This window comes from Vanellus vanellus, assembly GCF_965231255.1.
Source record: "Vanellus vanellus genome assembly, chromosome: 3".
NCBI lineage: Eukaryota > Metazoa > Chordata > Aves > Charadriiformes > Charadriidae > Vanellus > Vanellus vanellus.
In genome coordinates, this window is record NC_138907.1 from 8,370,105 (window position 1) to 8,390,348 (window position 20,244).

Consider the following 20,244-nt stretch of genomic DNA (forward strand, 5'->3'; position numbering starts at 1 on the left):
GCCACAGTTTCATCCACTGATAATAAAATTCCTAAACAGTTGTCGATTGTCATAGTTGCATTTTTTAGGAGGATGGAGAAAGAGGGTTACTGAGGGCCTTTTGCAATAGTAAAATCCATGTCCTCAATTGCTCTGCGTACATTAACAAAAAAACCTTTTGCCAACAACAGATGTCAACAAAAAGTAGAGCTGAGCTTGCTTTAACTGGGGGTGTAGAAGAAAGCATAACCAGCACCATTGTGAAATGTCATCAGTTTTGTTGCTTGACAGAGATATCAAGTCATTGCTGATTATTTACTCTTTTCATACCCTACTGAATGTATTTCTTAAGTAGCTTGCCGAATGAGTAGGAAGCCTGTTCAGACAGCCCATATGGTTGTTGTCAGGATAACATTAATAAGGGTAACACTTGAGTAGAATAAAAGGGCTATAAGAAAATATGAAGTGTATATTTCTTACTGTCTTTTTTGTTTTTCCCCTAGAGATCTTAAAACAGGCTATCATAATACATCAAGAATCAATTTTCTTTGTTTCTTTTGCTTCCTGAATTTGTATCTGAAGTTTTAACTCTTATCAAAGACAATGTGGCTAAAGTAGCTAGAAATTATAGGAAGCCTAGACATACAAAAAGCAGTATAAAGTAATTCATCATCTAATCCTTGGGAGTTTTCTTAAATGAAAGTAGGTCGCTCTTTTCACAACTGCATGTATCACTAAGCTTTGCCTCAGGCTTCCTGGCCTTGGTGGCACCTGCTCACCCAACACACTTAGGACACTTAACTTCATTTCCGCAGCCAAAACCGCACTGTGGCACTGTTTATTCTGCAACAGCTAGAGCACAGGAGCCTTCTCCGCTATTTGATCAAACCCTTAGGATTACAGTTGCAATATAGCAATGCTTAACCTGTATAAGCTTAGGTAAATCTTTATCCTTAGCATTGGAGTTATCGTATAGACTCATATAGCTATTTTGGCAGTAATTTGTGTTACTCTCTTTGGGTTTTTAACTGGTGATGTGTTTTATTGAAGGCAGTTTTCAAGCAGGCCTCATCCCTTTCTCCCTAGCATGAATTCAGCTTTTAGTGTGGTAACTCTTACCCTGATATTTTGCACTAGGAAGTATAAGTTGTCATAACAGAGATGGTCTTAATCAAGCACTGAATTCTACAGTGTTCCTGGATTCAGGAGAGTTAGTGATGCTTTAGACATGCCTATGGTACATCAGTGATTTTTCTAGGAGCATAGATTGTGCTCGTAGTTATGCAAGGAAATGTTAAAGCAACTATACAGACTCTATAACGTGACTGTCCCTGCCACACTGATGGAAAATTTCAATTGAAAGAAATTTATAAGCTAATAGCCAAAGATAGATCCCAGTAAAGTTGCTTTTCCTGGGCTAGGTCTTGTGGCAGAGGAACTATACTGATGTCATACAGGCTTTGCTTCATTCCCAGAGAGGAACTGAGCAGTATTTTAAGTGCAGCTGTTCATTGGTCTTTAAATGATTTTGGCTCCTTTATAATAAGTCTTAGCACAGAAGTAAACATTATTCTATTCCAGACTTTTGTTTCAGCTGTAATTGCCCCATTTATATGGTAAAGTATTTGCACCTGCCTGATGTTTCTTCAGGCCATGTATTAACGGTAGCAGCCAAGAAAGCAAATCAGTAACTGGTGAAACATCCTTTTCCTTTTGCATGTTCTCACTCCTGCAGTAGTTAAGAGGGAGATCTGCTGTTTGGCCAGCTCAAAGCTCATTCATGCTTTGTTTTGCTTGTGTAAGGACCTTGTGGACTTTTTACGAACTCATTCTCACAGTGCTGTGTACGCCACATCTATGTGTCCACCCGTAGCAGAGCAAATCATCAGGGCAATGAAATGTCTCATGGGACTAGACGGGACAACTCAAGGTAAGCCACCTTTTGCAATGCAAAGGAAATAATTCTTACTGTAAAACCGATATCCAAATCATCATACTTCTAAGTACTACCAACTCTATTTCTTTTTCCACGCCTATCCACGTGCAGCAGGGATGGAAATATTCTGGAATTCTGGCTCTATAGTTGCCAGCCCACTCTGCTTTGTAGCAACAAATAGAAGTATATGAATTGCCTTTTGAGTAGATTGTCTGACTTTGTAGGAGGGGTTCGTAAGGACCTGCCTTCGTTTACGGGCTAGATGCTGTCACTTTAGCTTCTTTGTAAGTGTGAGCCTTCAAGCAACTTGAGCATGGTGCAGAATTTCAAAACAGGTAACATATGTTAAATAATAGTAAGAGAAGATGATTATAATAATTCCTGCCTCACTCAGGTATTAATTATTGTGTCCTGAAGCTAGTTTTGAAGTACATTTTGTACCAATAGAATTGACTACTGGATGTCTTTATGAAAAATTAGGTTTATTTATATTCCTCTTCTGAAATTGCAGATGAAGCTACCATCCAGTCCTCTGTGTAACATGCTTTTTATGCAGCAAGTGAGAAAACAACTGTGTGACATATCTATCCGTTACTGTTTCAAAGTGATACTAATATGTATTCAATGTTCGAGGACTTAAATCCCAATGCAGAGAAAAGGGGGTGGTTTTTGAATTTGTATAGTTTTTGTCAGGAATGCCTGAGAATTGTGTCGGTGTGTAACATGCAGTTGAAGATACAGATTCTGCTCTGAATTGCAGTCTCTTTTATATTGGTCCAGCAGCCCTGTGCTGTGCTATTTTCTCTTACCTGTGTGGGACTAACAGGGTAATTCTGTATTAGTCCTCCCTGATAGATATGACCGGGGTAACGTAGGAATGGAAAGGAAAAAGCGTATATGAGAGCAGGTAAGATACTGCTCTGCTCTATTCTATTGCAGTGCCCTAGAGGGGGTTTCAAATCATGATAGACACGGGGCTATTAAGACGTTTATCGCAGCCCTTCAATGAGGCCAGAATTTACAAGACCCCAGTGTACAACAGGAGGGATAGAGAATCCAGTCCTCGTGCCAAATTCTGCTGAGTGCAATAACAAAGCGCAGCAAAACTCCAGTGCAATGTGTAGACAATGAGAAATGATGCTTTTGTCATTTTGGCAGAGAAGTCAGAGTGTAACAACTGTTTCCAACTTGAAATTTGAAAGGTCAACGTGGCTTGTGCTGATGCTTATATCCTGTTCAATATAAAGACCATCTCTGACATGTTTCTTCTACCTTGGGGACTATGCGTGCAGCCTGTCCTGGGCTGTTCCCTGCGCTAGCTGTAGGAAATGCTTGCCGTCAGAGGGCGGTCTTACACTGAGCCTTCCCAAGAGTTACATGCTCGAGGCTCTCACAGATGCCGTGTGTAAAATATTAAACATGCAGAGCACTTCCAAACCTTCAAAGCCTCTTAAAAATGATCTTCAGCTAGCGTGATTCTGCATGCAGTTCAGTGCAGGCTAATAGGAGAACTTGATTCAAGACGGAGGCTTTTAAGATGTGCGTGTCTGACTGTCTTAGGGCTGAGAGTTTGCAGCGTTTTCTCTTCCAAAAGCGGTGTCGTTTAATGACACAACGTTTGTATTTCTGCACAAAATAAGTGCTTATTAAGTCTTCTGCAAATCCTTTATGAAATAGGTTAGTGTTCTGTCAGTTCTGTCGGTTTTTAAAAATGTCTTGTAATATGAAATGCAAATGAATAGAAAAACAAATTAATAAATCATATATCACGACTTAGAGTGTTGCACAAAGGCTAGCAAAGTGGCTATGATGTGTAAAAACGTTTCTTGTCCTTCTAAGCCAGACTCATTATTTTAGTCTATTGGTTTTTCTTTCATGTGGGCCTCCCTTCATTAGACTGTCTTGTGGACTACAAAAAAAAAAAAAAAAAAAAAAAAAAACACCCAACCCAAAACACAGGAAAAAATGTTATGCTGGACCACACTACAATGCTGCTTTGGCATCAGAGAGAGGAAGGTGGTGGCTTAGAAAGGAAAGGGGAACAGAAGGGAGAAAGCACTGTCTCTTCTTAGATATTTTTGTTTCTAAGGAGAACAGTGGCCTTGGCTGGGTTCTTTCTGTCTGCTTTCTTAGAAAATGGTGAATCCTGCATGAGCCGTGTAGTAGAGACACCTGGCAGAGAAGTTTCAAGTGAACTGGAGTTGCCACGGGGTGGTATTGACTCTTTGTTCTCTGGAAGCCTTGTTGAATCAATAAAAGGAGTTTATTTTGCAATTTATTTCAAATGGCATTCTCTTCCCACAGGATGATTTGGAGAATCCTTTATAAGGAGATCTCCACCGATGGCTTGTTCTCCAGAGGGCATTTCTGTAGTGAAGGGAGCCTTGCAAAAAATACTGGAACGTGTTGGAAAAGAATGAAATTTAAGTTTGCTAAAAAGTTCCGTGTTAACTAGAGGGTGCTTCTTGAAAAGAGTAGGAATTAATAGGTTGACAAATGTGTTAACCCAGCTTGTTCTTAGATCTGAACTTCATGACTGACTCCTCAGTAGATTAATAGAAAACTAAGGGAAGGAAGACTGAGTTGGTCATTTAAATTGCTGCTCTGAAAGCTTTGTTCTATATTTTCTAGCACTTCACACAGTTGTCTTTTATATTTTGCCAGATATCATGCTTTTCCATTCCCTTCAATTTCTTGCTAGTTGTTTTCCACTTATTTGTTAAGCGGCTGATCCAGAAGAAAGTAGCATAGGTGGAATTATATAGTGGGTAATGCCAGAGACCAGAAATGCGGTGAATACTGCTTGTGTTTATCCTGGTGTGTATTCAAATGGTTGATCATCCCATATTTTCTTCCTTTATTTTCAATTAGTAAGAATATGGTTGTTTGGAAAAGGAATCAGGGTGTGTGTTTCTGGGACAGGATCAGTATACTGGATGCATGACTGCAGGATATGAATAAATGTGTTTGGACACAGGGGGTACAGCTTAATTACAAGGAAGGAACAAGTTAGCACTTTAAAAATAATTCTATGAAACCTGAACTGTTTAGCTGGAAATTATCCACAACAGGTGTCTGTTTCAGGCTTCAATTTCTTCATATCAACAAAAAAGGTTCAGTCCTTCCTGAAGAAGGACTTCCTTCTTGAAAAAGGAGAAAGCTAGATATATATATGGGGATTTGATAATCTAGGGGGAAAAAAAGGAGGGAAAAAACAATTTTAAAAATCCTTTTTCCCCTGAATAGCTTCAGTTTCTCCAGGCTTTGGGTTGAAGATCTGGATTGTGAGAGCTAAGCTTATAATTTTTGCCATGTCTACAAAATACCATCTGAGTCTTGTGATGTTACAAGTCTCTACAAAAATCTCTACTTGAAATGAACAGTGACAAATCTCAAGATCCACTGAGTGGAGGAGCATCTTCCAGCTCAGCATGGGGGGGTCTGAACAGAGCATCCCCCACCTGGAGCCTGGGCAGAGGACTGGCACCCTGAGCACCCGCGTCCACCCCGCACTGCCAGGCACTTAGGGAGGTGAGCCAGGAAGAGTAAAGAGAGAAGAGACCCTGACGAGCAAAGGAGACACAACAGGGAATGGATAACAAGTGGGTGATAAGGATGGAGACTAGGACCAAAATGAGATGCTGCGAAGATGGGCTGGAGGGCCTGTGAACAAAGAGAGCCTGATGCGGGGAAGGAGAGAAAGAGGGAAAAATGTGTCTGCAAGAAACTAGCAAACACACAACCCTCCAAACCAGTGCTGGTACCTCAGACACCCCTTGTTCTCCTCTGTCAGCAAACTGCTGTGGATGTGGCTAGCAAGATGTGTGTTTTCCTTCCTTTGCAGCAGGAGACTCCAATTTGCATGAGGAAGTTCTCATTTTAAAAACTTTGCACTGACATAAGCAAAAAGGTACAGAGAAGACACAGTATCTCCCACAGAAACCACCTGTAAATGTATGGGTATGCCCCATATCAATATTTGTCATAGTTGTGAGACATTAATGTCATAGTAATGTGATTGGCAGGATACTGCGGAGCCCACAGCCAGCTATTACAGTTTCCTTGTTTTGCCATGTTTTCTACTGTGACTTGAGAAAATGAAGCACAAGAAATGCTGAATTAGAAGATAGTAGTTCCCTCAAAACAGATATGCATAGTTCTTCCTGCCTGAGGGAGAAGGGTAGGCTGGAGTCACTATGACCAAGTACTTTGATTCTTGAGTGACTTGTATCAGAAGAGTCAGAATAACAACAAAAATTGCAAAAGTATTTCTATTTTCATGTAAAATCATATCTTTAGTAGAGTACAAGTCCTGTCATTTTTCAATGCTATGTTTTACAGGACTCTGAAAATTGATGGCTTGTAGAACATAATGTCATAGATACTATCATAGTTCCTGTAATAGAGTTGTTCAAAAGCATATGAACTTCTGGCAGCTGTATTTCCTTTAGTGATGTCATAAGGCAGCAAGTTCCACAGTTCAGTTCATATAGTCTATAAAAAAAACCATCATTTTATCCCTCTTAAGCCTTTGTGGCCTTTTCATCTCAAATGTGTGTCTCGGCATTTATTAGGAGATATGGGAAGCAGAAGTTCCCATGGCATTTACTCTTTATAATTCACAGTATAGATATTCTTTATATGTTCTCCTTGTGGCTTCTCATTACACCACTGGAGATACCTCAGGAAACTCAGCAGCTGCCTTAGTGGTTTTATCCCCATGATGAGACTGTAGTTGACAGAGTGTTTGGACTCTGCACAAATTTTCAAGTACACCTATTTGCGTGCAACACAGCCCCTCCAGCTGTGACCTTGGACCTTTTTTTTTCCCTTTCTGCCTGAGAATACCAAAACCATATTTTTACACTTAAATTTTATAGGTAAAATTAGAACGACTAGGCAGAGTTAAGACTGCTAGAAAATCTGTAGCAATTTTCTTGATGACTAATAATAGAGCATAGTGCAAATTGCAGCATTTGCAAAGGCGTAATTTTTCTGTTTAATGCTTGGCAAACAAGAATTCACTAACAGCAATAGGTTTTTTCGTATGTTTTTATGGGATGCTGAAAAATTTAAAATCCTATCCTCAGGAATCTACTGTCCTTGTTATGTTAGAAGATAATGCCTGAGGTTGTTTAGATAGAAAGTGTTTCTTTAAAATGTTAATTTACTTTGCCATTTGTGCTAATTGGTTTATCTTTTTGCAACTACTAGTTTTCATTTTTGGTTTTAGCGGACTTTGAGTTCTTGCATTTGAGCTCATTCAGATTGCAAGAAGCTGCAGAATGCTGCTTTCTGTTTTGGCTTGGCATTAAAAAGATCTGTTTTTAAAGGGTTGCTTTTTAAAACATTTCCGTCTGCCTTAGATTTTTGTATAACTGGGGGACCAGCTTCTTAAAATGCTCAGTTTCCAACATTTTCCACTGCTATCTGTGTTCAGCAGTCTTTTGAAAACATTAGCTTTGCCTGTCAGGGTCTTCTGTAAATTCAAAAACCTTAGTTTCACATCCACTACAACCTGGCATAAACCAGCACTGGTGCAAGGAAGGGCAGTCTTGCCCTCCTTTTTGCCTTTCCCCCCTGCCTATCCCCTTATTCGTGCCCCTTTTCCTTAGCCAGCATTAGTGTTCATGTAGCCATGCAATGAACTGAATCAGAGAACTGATCTAGCTGAAAAATAACCGCCCCTCCCACAAATGGTTAGCCTACAGCCAAACTGGTTCCCTGAGCCAATCTACCATGTGGCTGCATGAATCCCAGTGCCAAAACTTGAGCAGCTGGAGCCAAAGAGGAATGATCCCTTTTGCAGGAACATAAATCTCTGCCAGTCTGAACTGATTGTGAAACTATAGCTGTGAGCTTTAATGCTGCAAGCTACTTAGCGACGGACCCTTGAATCTGCTCGAAACAGCTTACAGAATCAGTCATACTAAAGTATGGCTTTTTACTGTTCCCTCTCAAATTCTCATTTTGCTGCTTCATTCTGAGATGATTGCTTCTCTCAGGTCCTCATCAAGCAGAATGCTTGAACACTGGCTTAATTTTAAGTAAGTTAATATTCCCAATAAGTATGTGCTTACACTTAAAGCGCTTAAGCGAATTTATTCCCTGTTCACACAGCATTGGCTCCATGACTAGGACTCCCGATCGCTGTGACAGTGAAGATGCTAATGATGATAATATGCTGTCACGATTATTATTTGTCTGAGCTGAACATCACAGATGTTCTCCCAGCAGTGGATGATGAAACAGAGCTAACTTCTGCCATCTTTTACTCAAAACAAGCGAGACGCACTGTTCCAGTGGAACCACCTGCCATGCGGTCCACTGCAAGCCAAATGGATCCATGGAGGGTCAGTTGATCTGAACAAGCAGGAGCTTTGGAGTAATAGTGTTCACAGTGATTTCCAAGAGCTCTGAGGATTGACCAAATTCTACCTCATATGAAGTCACTTTTTCCATAATCAAAGTTAAACCAGTGCTGTAGTCCTCTAGCAGACCCTACCCATGGATAGGTGTCCCCTGTATTCACAAAGAAGTATTAACAGCAGGCAGAGGAGGGATTTGATCAGACTTGGATGTGACTCATAGCCTGTCCCCCAGCAAAGAAAGCTACGCTTTCCCCAGGGACAGCAACACGCAGCTCCATGACACGGTCACCTTTTAAAGGTGTCTTTGCTGCCGGGATAGAGCATGAGGATCCCTCCTCCATTCCAGATGCTGCTTGCCGCTTGCCCAAGGAATCCAGCACTGTTATCGGCCTGAGGAGCACAAAGGAGAGAAGTGCCTTTTCTAACGGCATTTAGATCACTGGCATTTCAGAAACACCTAATGTGATACAGATGGAGCGTGTTGCGCGCTGGCTGGCTTTCAGCAGGGGGACTGACGTGCTTTGTGATTAATCACCTGTGCTGGGAGTAAATAAGGCTCAGCCAAGGCTGGCTGCTCTGTCCCTGCTTTTGTGGGGGACACTGAACGCTTACATTCTATGTCTGAGTATAGATAAGGTGCTGGGTAGGCATAGCTGACTCATTCGAGAAATAAAGTAAAAATGACAGAATTTGTACAATTTCTCTCCTTTCTGCTTCAGCTGAAATTGCCGCTTTTTCTTCCCTTAATCTGCTCTGGAAAGTGTTTTGCAGCAGTTCACAATTAAAATTGGACTGACTAAGTAAGTCCTTAAGGGCTTATTTAGCAGCCGAATTAAGTTGAAATTACTAGGTCTCTAGTTGGCATTAGATTGTAGAAGAAAATGTCTTCACTTCTCCCCAATTCATAGCAAAGTTATTTTTTATAAAGATTTTTTATCTAAGAACGTATATCCTTTAGGCACCCCAGTTTTATAGCATTCTATTTGTGATTTAATGCATATGGAGGTACATGTGTGTTACTCTTATAATGGAACCAGAGGAAAAAAAGAAAATATGTCCATCTGCAACAGTTTAGTGGGGAAGAGCTATTGTTTTCCAAATTTTTTTTCAGCCTATGAAAGTTTGCTTTTTACTATCTAGTTGTTAGTAGAGGAGAGCAGGGAGTAGAGTTCTCCATCCAAGGAACGCAGATTGAAGAGACACACTGACACCGGTATGTAAAAGTTTGATTGTGTAACTAATTATCTAGAAAGACCCTATGAAACAACAGCTGGTGAAGATTAAAGCAGGTGGATTTGTGTCTTGAAGAGTCCACCACATGCCAAAAAAAAGTACGGCGTGGGATTATCTTTCCTGGAACGGGTTCAGGAAAAATAGCTCTCCTTCAATTAAAATACACCTGAGATCTTGATATGAAAGGCTACAGGTTGCTTATTCCTGTTTTCAATATACTGAGTCAGAATTTCCAAGGGTAGAAGCGTACAGGAAGAGTTCAAAGGTAGAATGTTTGTGCGGGAATTGAACACAGCCAGCTTCCCTGCTTATTAAAATCTTGCAGGAGTGAAAAGCAGACATCTCTGGAAGAGGAAAACAAACTTTTGTTTCAGAGTGCTGATAGTTTTACTGCCTCTTTCGCTGCCAGGATAAGGTCCTCAGCTGGCATAAATAGCAAAGCTCTATTGAAGCGCGTGGGAGCTGCGCCAGGTAACACCCACCTGAGATCAGGCCCTCAGACATGTAGTCAGGGTGCCTTCCTGCTGTCAAACTCCAGAGCAGCTCCTCACTGAAAGCAGGTCTGAAGCCATAGCCTGGCACGTGACAAAGCATCTACCACAAGTCTGTTACTCCAAGTGGCTCTCTTAAAAAGCTTGTTGCTTCAAAGAAATTACGAGCAAGCCAGTATCTTTTATCATTTCTCTCTCTCTTGCCTTCTCTTTGTATTTTTCCTTAAACTAAACCATATTAATTTTGAGCTATAAAGCCTTCTAAAAGCCTGCAGAAATTAATGAGCTAAAACTGGCAATATGCAATAATGCATGTCATGTAAAAATATAATCGGTGTTTTTCCCAGAATTGCCGTCACCTTAGAATTTTGCTGTACACCAAATATTTTTAAAGTGGTGCAACAAATGTAAACTCTAAATTTGCCAGCAATAGGTGGACTGCAGCTGCAAGTAAATCTGTTTTTGTTGTACCATCCAGGTAATTAATCCCGTATTTCAACAAAATCCCACTAAGCTGGCTGTGTATCACTCTATGTTCCAAGCAGCATGAAGATAACTTGTGAGATTTAAGAATCCTTTATTGTTCAGTTTTCTCTTTTTCTGTCCCTTCTTAAGTCAGCTAATAAAAAAACGTAGACCTCTTAATAAGGTCGTGCTTAACCTTAGCTGAAAATTCTGGAGCGTTAGTGGGCTTAGTTTTAATTAGCTAAGGGTCAGTTTTCCTTGTCCAGGCTGTTTTCTCCAAACATATTCTGTGGTGTGGTTCACATTTTTTATGGAATATAACTATCTGGATATCTGCATGGTGTGCTAGAAGCTATGTGCATAGGCTGTAAATCCTCAAGAATTTGCAAACTAAGAATTTTTGAATAAATATATTTACTGTCTGAGGACCTGATCCTCTAATTATTGCCGCACTGGTAAATTCTTACACTCAAATAGAAGCAACTATATTGTTTTAGCTCAAGGGTCTGACTCTGCAGATTTTCATTCAATAAATAATAAAGGATGCGAGATGACAGCCTCAAGAATCAAAGAAAATAGTTTTTAAATGCAGTCTCTTTGGTTAAACATACCACAGTGAATTTGGACTAAGATCTGATTCTAAGCTGAATTCATCACTCTTACACTGATCTAATCTGCAAAGTAGGGGGGAAAATGGGCCAATAAGACCAAAACAAACATTTTGCTCAGATCAGCCTCCTTATCTGACGTTGGAGGGTCCCATAAAGGAATGGAAAAGAGCGTTGAAATACAGTTACAAACTGTAAGGCTTTTATTGCTCTTATCAGGACAGCATATAAGATGGCTGTGTATATGATGTGTGCATGTGGTCTTTGACCACAAAACTTAACATGAGAAAGGAAAGTGTTGACACTTGGTAAAGAAATAGGTTCCTCCCAGCCACCCACCCACAAATACAGTGTGTGTAGCAATCGTCTCCTAATGTGCTTTTTTTCCCTCCAGATATATGTGAGTGCTCTGATCTTTTATTTGGCTCTTTAATGCATCCCTGCAAATGAAATAACTATTCTGGGATGTTGCTAAAGCATTCAAGTGGCTCTTTTGCATCAGCACTGGCTGGCTTGAAGCGAGTTCCATAGGGAGTCTCGAAAGGGGATCCGTCCCATCACAAACTGGTTGAGGATATAGATTTAACAAGGGAAGATTAGAAAAGGAGGAGGTGTTGGACTTTTGGGGGATTGCCTGAAACTTCTTTTTCAGCTCTAATGTTTCCTTTGCTGGATTCCCCCTCTTGCTTTGGAGTCTAAATTTCCGGTACCTAAAGTAAGTAGAGACAAACTGATCAACTCTGGGCCATGCGCGTATGGTTTGATAAATACCGAAGGGCCTGGAATCTCGCATGGCTGACACTTTGTTTCCAGCTTTGTGGTAAACAGCTGAATAGCAAGAAGGCAGCAAGTCATAAACTGCACTCGCCACGAACATCTGCATTTATGAAAACTTTCCCTAATTGAAAATCTAGTAGTTTCAAGTGCTGTAGACGGAGAGTTTGGAAACTAGCTCAGGGGCTGCTAAGATAGCAAGAAGCAGGAGTGGTTCTGAGACCCCAGTTCAGGTTACTCCCCCACCCTCCTCCTTGTAATTTGGGCATTCGCGAGGTGCTAATAACATCTTTATGAATTTTAACAAGGGAAAACTTTCTCTCTTTGGACTTCAGACACGTTATTCTGTGGTTCTTCTCTAACTCCCTCTCCTTGCCATCTGCCCTGCCCCCATTTCTCTTCCTCCTCCTCAATATTTCCTCCTGGTTCTTTGAGATCTACTACACCAAAAATATTTTTGGAAATACCACAGACTATTGTTTTTATTAGTGACTGGAAAGCTTTGTAGTAGGATGCTTTTGTGTTTCATTTGTTTTCCTTGCTCTGGCACAGCTGTTTTTGTTTTAGCAGCATTAGAGAGATGGTTAAACTATTTGTGGCCTTTTCTAACCCAGCAGAGCTCTTCCACTGAATGCTTTAAACTGAATGACTGAAACTGTAACTAACAGGTTGTCTGCGTGGGCAGTTTTGTGCATAAAGTTACAAATGCACTGGTTTTATGAGATCTTTTAATTTGTTCAGCAAAACACTGATCACTGTGAAGCAAGTCCCAGTTTCCCTATAAATTTCCCAGCCAGAACATTGACAGAACCTTGACTCGGGAAGATACAGAACAGATGAAACAGTAGATCTTGTTCAAACCTACATGCGCTCAGAAACTATTAAGGGAAAAGAGGTTTATGTAGGTGTGGTGATCCCTACCTTAGCCAAGAGGGAATAGGAAGAAAAGCCATAGCGGGTGGTGGGGCAGAATGCGGTCTGACGACAAACCCGCCAAAGGTGGTATGTAGCAGCTACAAATGGCTAACTGGCCACTGTGGTTACAAGGAGGAAGATGGGAAATTAGGAAACAGGCATGCAGTCAGAGAAGGGTGACGGCAGAAAGTAGTAAATGAAGAACGAAGCAAATGAAAAGTGAAGTAAAATGAAAAAGTAAGTGGAGAGTGAAAACGTAATGCATCTGTGCAAAGGCACCTTAAAAGCAAAGGGAAAAAGAGGAAATGAGTTGGACTGAAGGCTTCGGTGTTCATGTCTGGTGACATAATGTAAGTGATATTGAAAGTATGGGCTGATGAACGGCACTCTTACCACATGTTCCCACCACCTCTGCTGGGCAGGCACAAGCAGCTGCACAGCGATTAGGTTTAGAGGATCGATCTGTTTGACATTGGTTTGGCACTTTTGGCAAGGTCAGGCAGATGATGGACCTGGCTTGATTTGTCGTGTGGCTGTGTGAACCTAGGACTGGTACTGGGGAGGCACTGGGAAAGAGCAGCATGTGGGTACGGGGTAGGTGGCATTATCCCTGTCAGCACCTTACAGCATTGGGAGAGAGGTGCATATATCAGCTGGCTGATGAAATATAGTGCAGGTGGAGTGGGAAAGGACATACAATATCTCCTACCTACAGTAATGTTGAGTGTGGCTCTTCCCTTTTGTATGCCATGGGTGGGGAAGCAACTGCACTTGTCAGAAACCACCTCCTTAGTGACACTGCAAAAGAAAAGGCTGAGATGACTTTTCAAGCACGTTTTTTCTCTGCTGTTTTTTGTCTTTTTCCTTCATTAAAAATAATTGTTTTCAACTCCCCTGTCAGTTTTGCTGGGGGACATATCAGTGGATTCATGACTGAATGAGGCCAGGGACAATGCAGAGAACAAAACTTGTCTGAAATTCTTGGATGACTAAAGTCTGTTGTCAGATGATGATACTGAGGTAATAATAGCAAGATAAGAGGACAGAGTAACTGAGCAGAACTCAGCAAGGAATTACTTATGTAGATGCATATTAGAGTAACTGGAGTTATGCTGAATGTTGGTAACAAACTGCAGAAGATCAGACCTTGTGTAATATCAAAGTTTATCCCATGCTTTTCCTGTCTAAAATATTGCAACAAAAGCATCAGTTTGAGCTGACCCAAAATGCAGTATTTTCTACTTTAAGCTTCATTACAGTCAGAGAATAAAAAAAAAAACCAAATGTGTATGCACAGAACTAACTGACATAGAAGAGGACCCCTGGGGGATATTTTTAATGAGAAAATATATGCATATGCTGAAATCTGTATCAACATCTGTAGACATTGGTTGTTTCCCTTTATGATGAATTACGATGAGAGAGAACATACTCTGCTTACATGTCCTATATCCACAGAGACACACAACTACTTCTCTATAGGTGTGTGTCACTCAGTAGGCTTTACTCAGTGCAATACAGTAAAAGGAATTATTCCTCAGAAGACATACTGTTTCTGCTGGTGGGAAGGCACTCACAAGTACAGGAGTACCACCCATCTGTCCTCCAATGCCGTAATAATCAATGTAGTTGCATTGCTAAAGCTCATTCCATGTTTTTCTTCTGAATCAAATAGCAACATACACATTTCAGCCAAACGTTTTTGAACTGTTACCCACAGCCCTGTTTCTTGCCTGTTAGTAGACTCCAGTTATGATCTTTGCACTGACTGTTCTCCTGACTGACTCATTTCAGGGCTCCAAAGAGTGCGCCAGCTGGGGAAAAACACAAGATACTTCAGACGAAGACTGCATGAAATGGGTTTCATCATTTATGGCAATGATGATTCTCCTGTTGTCCCCTTACTCCTTTATATGCCTGGTAAGATAGGGTAAGTACTGTAAAAAAAAAAAAAAAACTGTTGGCAAAACAAACGCTATTCAAGTTCATAGGTTATTTGGTATATACTGTGAAAAATGAAGTTACGTGTGGTAGATACTTCAGAAGAGAAACATACATTGTTAGTTGAATTCACTGTTTATTTGTGTTCTATTTTTAATTTGGCCCCTGACTTACTTTTGAGCTGTTCCAGTATTCAGAATTTTTAAAATTTCTCTTATCTTTTTTTTAACTTGCTCTGGAATAATACTTTTGATAACATTTTGAATTTGGCTATATTTTTTTTTAAATTTGTATTCATTAAAATTATTGATGAAAAATATTGCCTTTGATGTATGAATTGTTTTGGATGGATATTCTTTTTCCCCATCTGATCTTGGAATGCTCTTTGCATGTTTTACCATTCAGTACCTATCAAGCAGCACTTGTGCACTGACTCGGACATGCAGACTAGAAATCAGTAGTAGCATAACGTAAGGGTTGAGCTGTAGGGAATGTTTGCAAGTAGCTTATGGTGGCTATATGCTCTAGGTCTAGTACATACCACACAAAAGGGTCCTAAATTGGCAGAGTAATTGCTAGAGCAAATAAACGATCATATAGATTGTTTTATTGCTGTTGGTGTGCAGGAGCCCAGCTCTCATACCTTCCAGAAGCCCAGCTTCTTCTGTGCTTACGGACTGTGAATGCCCGCACATTTTGATTTGCACTCAAAGCCTTTCCTTGACATAAATGAATCATGTCTATTTTACAGTGATCTCTCTGCCATTGCACTTCTAGTATTTGACACCCACTTGGCTTCATGAGTTGTTAAGCAGCGAAGAATCTCAGTCCTACTGGTAAAATTCTGGCTTGTATTGAATTCAATGGGAATATTACCATCTACTTCAATTGAAGACAGGATTTTACCCATTGTTTTATTATACTTGAATGTTTTCTCTCTGTGGTCAGTTTATTGGAGATAATTTACTTTTGGGTTTTTTTCTTCTCTCCTTAGGGCTTTTGCAAGACGCATGTTAGAAAAAAATATCGGGGTCGTTGTGGTTGGATTTCCAGCTACTCCTATCACAGAATCCAGGGCTCGGTTTTGTGTGTCAGCTGCACATACACGGGAGATGTTAGACACGGTAAGCACAGCAGATGTCCTGCTGAAATTAACTTCAGATGCAAAGCAGGTTGGGAGAAGCTGTGTGTCTGTTACTTTGAATCTCAATAATTCATTTTTACATTTGTTTTTCTGGCCTTGTCACTTGATCTTTAAAGGCATTTTAGCCTTATATATTTTATTTTTAAATATAAATTATGGGACAGTTAACTTGTTATGTTCTTCTATTTCTAATAGCGACCAAATCTGTCATCACTAATAAAGACCTACATGAAGCGCACAGCAAGACAAAAGTTAAATGCTAGGTCAGAACTATCAGAGTAGGAAACCTGCAACGATATGGAAATAATTGAAAATCAAGTTTTCCATACCTTTATTTTCATTCCGTATTTCCACATGTTTCTTGAATTGCAGAAGTATATGGGACAGCCTTGGGGGTACAGGTGGAAATTGCAAACAGTATTTGGAACTGTTTGAACCTAATGAAGTTTAATTGGTGCTGTCTGGCCTGTCTCAGTTCTATATCTTTCTCTGATATCAGAAATACTGTTAAGAGTATGTTGAGACTTCCATCATAAAGCTCCATTCCAATGCAGTGAGAAATGTGTTTAAAATAAACTCTTTGAAATTTTCCATCTCCCTTTCTTGCCGAAGGTGTTTTTGGCCTGGGTTGATATACGTTCTTTCATTCTCAGAATAAGCATGAAACACAGAGGCTTAAAAGTAAATTTCAGGCTTTTTTTTCCTCTCTTTGCACAAGTATGATGGTCAAAACAAAAGATCCGTGAACACAGAGAGCATTTGAGTTAAAGATGCCAGTCCTCCATGCGGACAAGCACCTGCAGAGAGCCCCCATCTCCCTGTTTGCATCCTGAGATTCACATGGAGCTCGAGGCCGGAGCCCTGCATGGCTGACCAGCTCCCATGCCACTTGCCTACCCCTCTCAAACAACATCGAAAAATCTGCCTTGCATGTGTGTAATATAAAATTCCTGCTGCTCTTAAAGGTGCAGTAGTTATTAACAGTACCATAAAGATAATATTGCATAGAACAGGGCATAGCTACATACTTGTGTCAGTCATTGTCAGCTTTGGCGGTTTGATTGTGTAGATTTTGGCTTACATAACTAGCAGTCGGCGATGAAGTTGATCTGAAGATTAATCTCTTGAGGTTGCTGCTTTGATTTTCGTCCTCTTCCCTCACCCCCAAATGTCAAGCCCATCATGTTTTTGGGCCGTGATTGCGTGTTCACTTCCTGCTACCTGCACATTGGTGCTTCCTGGTACCAGTGGAAGGTCTGAAACACTCCCCAGCCATCATTCTTGAACATGCTGTATTTTTGCCTCTGAAAGTGGGATCATTGCTGTAGTACTTGTGCCATTCTTTAAATGTCCTTACAGTATGAGGCAGTGGAAATGCCCTGAGTTTAATTACTTGCAGATGGAAAGTTTTTAGGACAAACACTTTGTGAATATGCCTAAAAAAAGGGTAACAACAGGTAACAATGAAAACTTCTCCCTTTGGCAAAATTTGTTTTGAATCTCGGCCTGGAACTAAAAAGAGGAAAGATCCATGAAAGGGCAGGCTCCCAAGAATAACTTCCTTAATGACCTTGAAGCCATCTCTCTGCATAAACCATTACTAAATTACTCCTTCCTGTTCTTGAGCTCATGTTAGTGGCTTAACAGAAACAGGCTCAAAATTGATGCTTTCTTCTTTGATGCCAAAAGGTTGGCTGCTTTTGAATGTGCATCAGATGCTGCAAAACACTGAGCTGCTTCTCTATGGTATAGAGTTCCCTGGCTACTTTTTGAATCTACTGAGAGCTGGGGACACAGCTCAGCAAATTGCATTACAATATTAATGCATTATTAATTATTCCTGTGATAGTAATACAAGAAGGTAACGGAATGCCCTAAAAATATCTTAAACTGTTCAGACGATGACTCTGGTAGGCACGGTGGGCTGAGTCCCATCTAAGAAAATGCAGTGGCGACTCCAGTCTTTGGGATCTATAGGGAAATATTGAAGCGATGTCTTCACATCCCTTTTGCATAAGCAAAGATAACTTTTTATCTATATTATTCTCTCCCTGTGCTTTTAGGAAAAAAGTCTTTTTTTTTCATCTGTGCTCAATTAATGTACTTACTAATAAACCATAACCTACTGAAGGAGTAAATTCCGTTCTCGTAGATGCTGTTGTACATCTATGACTGCATCGCTACAGGACAATGAAAGCAAAATTTGCCCATTTGCCCTTTAAACTTTCTTTAATTGATACCTTTATGATCTTCTTGTTCTGCTGTAAAGTAGAGGTTACTAGAACTTCATTTCTTTTCCAAGAGAATTGATGCAGTATAATGGTCTTACAGGTTTTGAATGCTCTGGATGAATTGGGTGATTTTCTACATCTGAAATATTCCCGGTATTCCAAGTCATCTCATCCCGAACTGTATGAAGAAACTAGGCTTGAACTTGAAGATTAAGTTTTCCACACATGAAGAGAACATTATGATGCTATGAAAGGGGGGAAAACCCGAAAACTTAAAAATAAGAATGCATTTCTTCCCTTCTAAGGACAATTTTTGTTTCTCAGTTAATTGAAAGGAGGGGAAGCTCGGGTGTTGCATTTTATTGTATCAAATTTCTGTATTCAAGAGACTGAAATATTGATACAGATTTGCCTCCCCAGGAGATCTGTCCTTCTTACGGTATTTTTGATGCAGAATGAATGCATCCATTGATCGAGTTGCTAATGTATAGCCTTTGTTATGGCCCCTTTTTATGAAGAGGCTTCAGATAGTTTTAATTATGACTGAAATAATAAAGTTTAAAAACTGAATGTATTCCAGTGTAGTATGGTAATATAGCTGAGCTTCATCAGTGAGATTGGCTTTTTGTCTGTTAAAGAGCCTAAATCAAGACATTGGTGTGGACTGCTACAGAGGAATGAGCAGAAAGCGACCTCTTTAACTACGTTGCCCTATCATGCATTTCTCCAAGGACAGAAAATGTTAGAAGGTGGCTAATGCTGAGAACAAGAAAAGTGGCCTGATCAGATCATATATTTCTGACAGCAGATTATGGGAAAGGGAAAACGCCTCCTCCCCTCCGCAGACCCTTTATCAGCCACTTAAATACACTATAAGCTTTGTAATGTATAAAAATTTAGGCTTAGACGTAAACAGAAATGCTTTTTTGCTAACACATTTGACCTACAGCCTTTCACATCTTATCGCAACGTAAGTTCTTCGGCAGGCTTGCTCCCTTTTCATGTAGCAGTAGTAAATAATTTTAATAACCATTTAACTTTCCTGTAAAAACCTTGATCAAAACAGTCAGATACTTGCAGTTCACAAACTGCAGATGACATTTATGAGCCCATTCCTAAGTTTCTTGAACTACTTACGGGCTTAATAAATTCGCTAATAAGTACATAATGCTGAAGCTGTTAGTTATACAGAATGTGAAGTTCAAGATACCATAAGCAGTTCTGCCACCTGTTAAATTGAAAATTCCGCCACTTCTAAATGTGCTAAAGTTGTCCGCTTGATCACATTTCTTGAAATATTCTTGTGGGTTTTATGCATGTCAGGGATTGTTTTACTTGTCTAGTTGCAGACTTTTTTGAGTGGTTTGTTTTTCAAACAATTGATTATGTCATCCGAGGGGAAAGATGTCCTTGTCCCCTTTTCCACTGCCTGAATGACAAAGGCTCAAAGATACTTGAAGAAATTGTTACAGCAGGCAGTTTCCCTGCAATGCCTGCGGCAGCATTATTGTCAGGCTTACGTGCGCTGAGCTGTTTGAAGGAGACTGGAGGCTTTTTCCCTTTTTTGCAGTGTTGAAAAGTGGTTCTGCAGCTTTAAGAATGAACTCCAAACCATTCCACGCTATCAAATGTCATTGTAAACACATCAGATGAGAGATGTTTAGCTTTCTGTTGCACAGATGTACCACACTTTCATGTTCTCTTGAAAGCTGTGGTGTAAACTTAACCCACAGCTGCAATATTAGATTTAAGTACAGAACAATTAAATTGCGGAGTACCAATTACCCTATATTACTCCCTGCTTGTTAAAGCAGCTTTCAGGATATAACAAGGCTGATTCGTTATGAGGGCCCATTTTTTGTTGGATTTTTGTTGTTGTTGTGCAAGTTAATAAAAATCCAGTGGTGCTATAACTTTAAGAATTGATTACAACACATTCCATAATATCAAATGTCGGCTTTACGAAACATATATCAAGGGCTGGGGGAGGACTAAATGGTGTCATATGATTCTTCACTTTGGTAGACAGACTTGAAAAACACTGCAGAGGTTCAAGGGAGCGATGTTCGTGGATAAGAGCAAACTCACTGTATGAATATTAAAATACTCAAGCACAGGACAGCGACATTAGAAAATGTGAACTTTGTCTTTGAGTG

The 20,244-nt window shown here is 40.1% G+C and overlaps 1 protein-coding gene across 1 annotated transcript in view; it reads left to right on the forward strand.

The window, feature by feature from the left end:
- The window catches only part of SPTLC3 (serine palmitoyltransferase long chain base subunit 3), a gene marked incomplete at its 5' end in the record, with an annotated part of 85,100 nt that extends 66,542 nt beyond the window's left edge, over nt 1–18,558 (forward strand). Inside the window, 4 exons of the mRNA XM_082480915.1 lie at nt 1,783–1,909; nt 14,567–14,702; nt 15,708–15,837; nt 18,189–18,558. Coding sequence (XP_082337041.1) covers nt 1,783–1,909; nt 14,567–14,702; nt 15,708–15,837; nt 18,189–18,302 — 507 coding nt within the window. The 3' untranslated portion in view covers nt 18,303–18,558. The remainder of the gene's footprint in view (nt 1–1,782; nt 1,910–14,566; nt 14,703–15,707; nt 15,838–18,188) is intronic.
- Between the last annotated feature and the right edge of the window lie 1,686 nt (nt 18,559–20,244).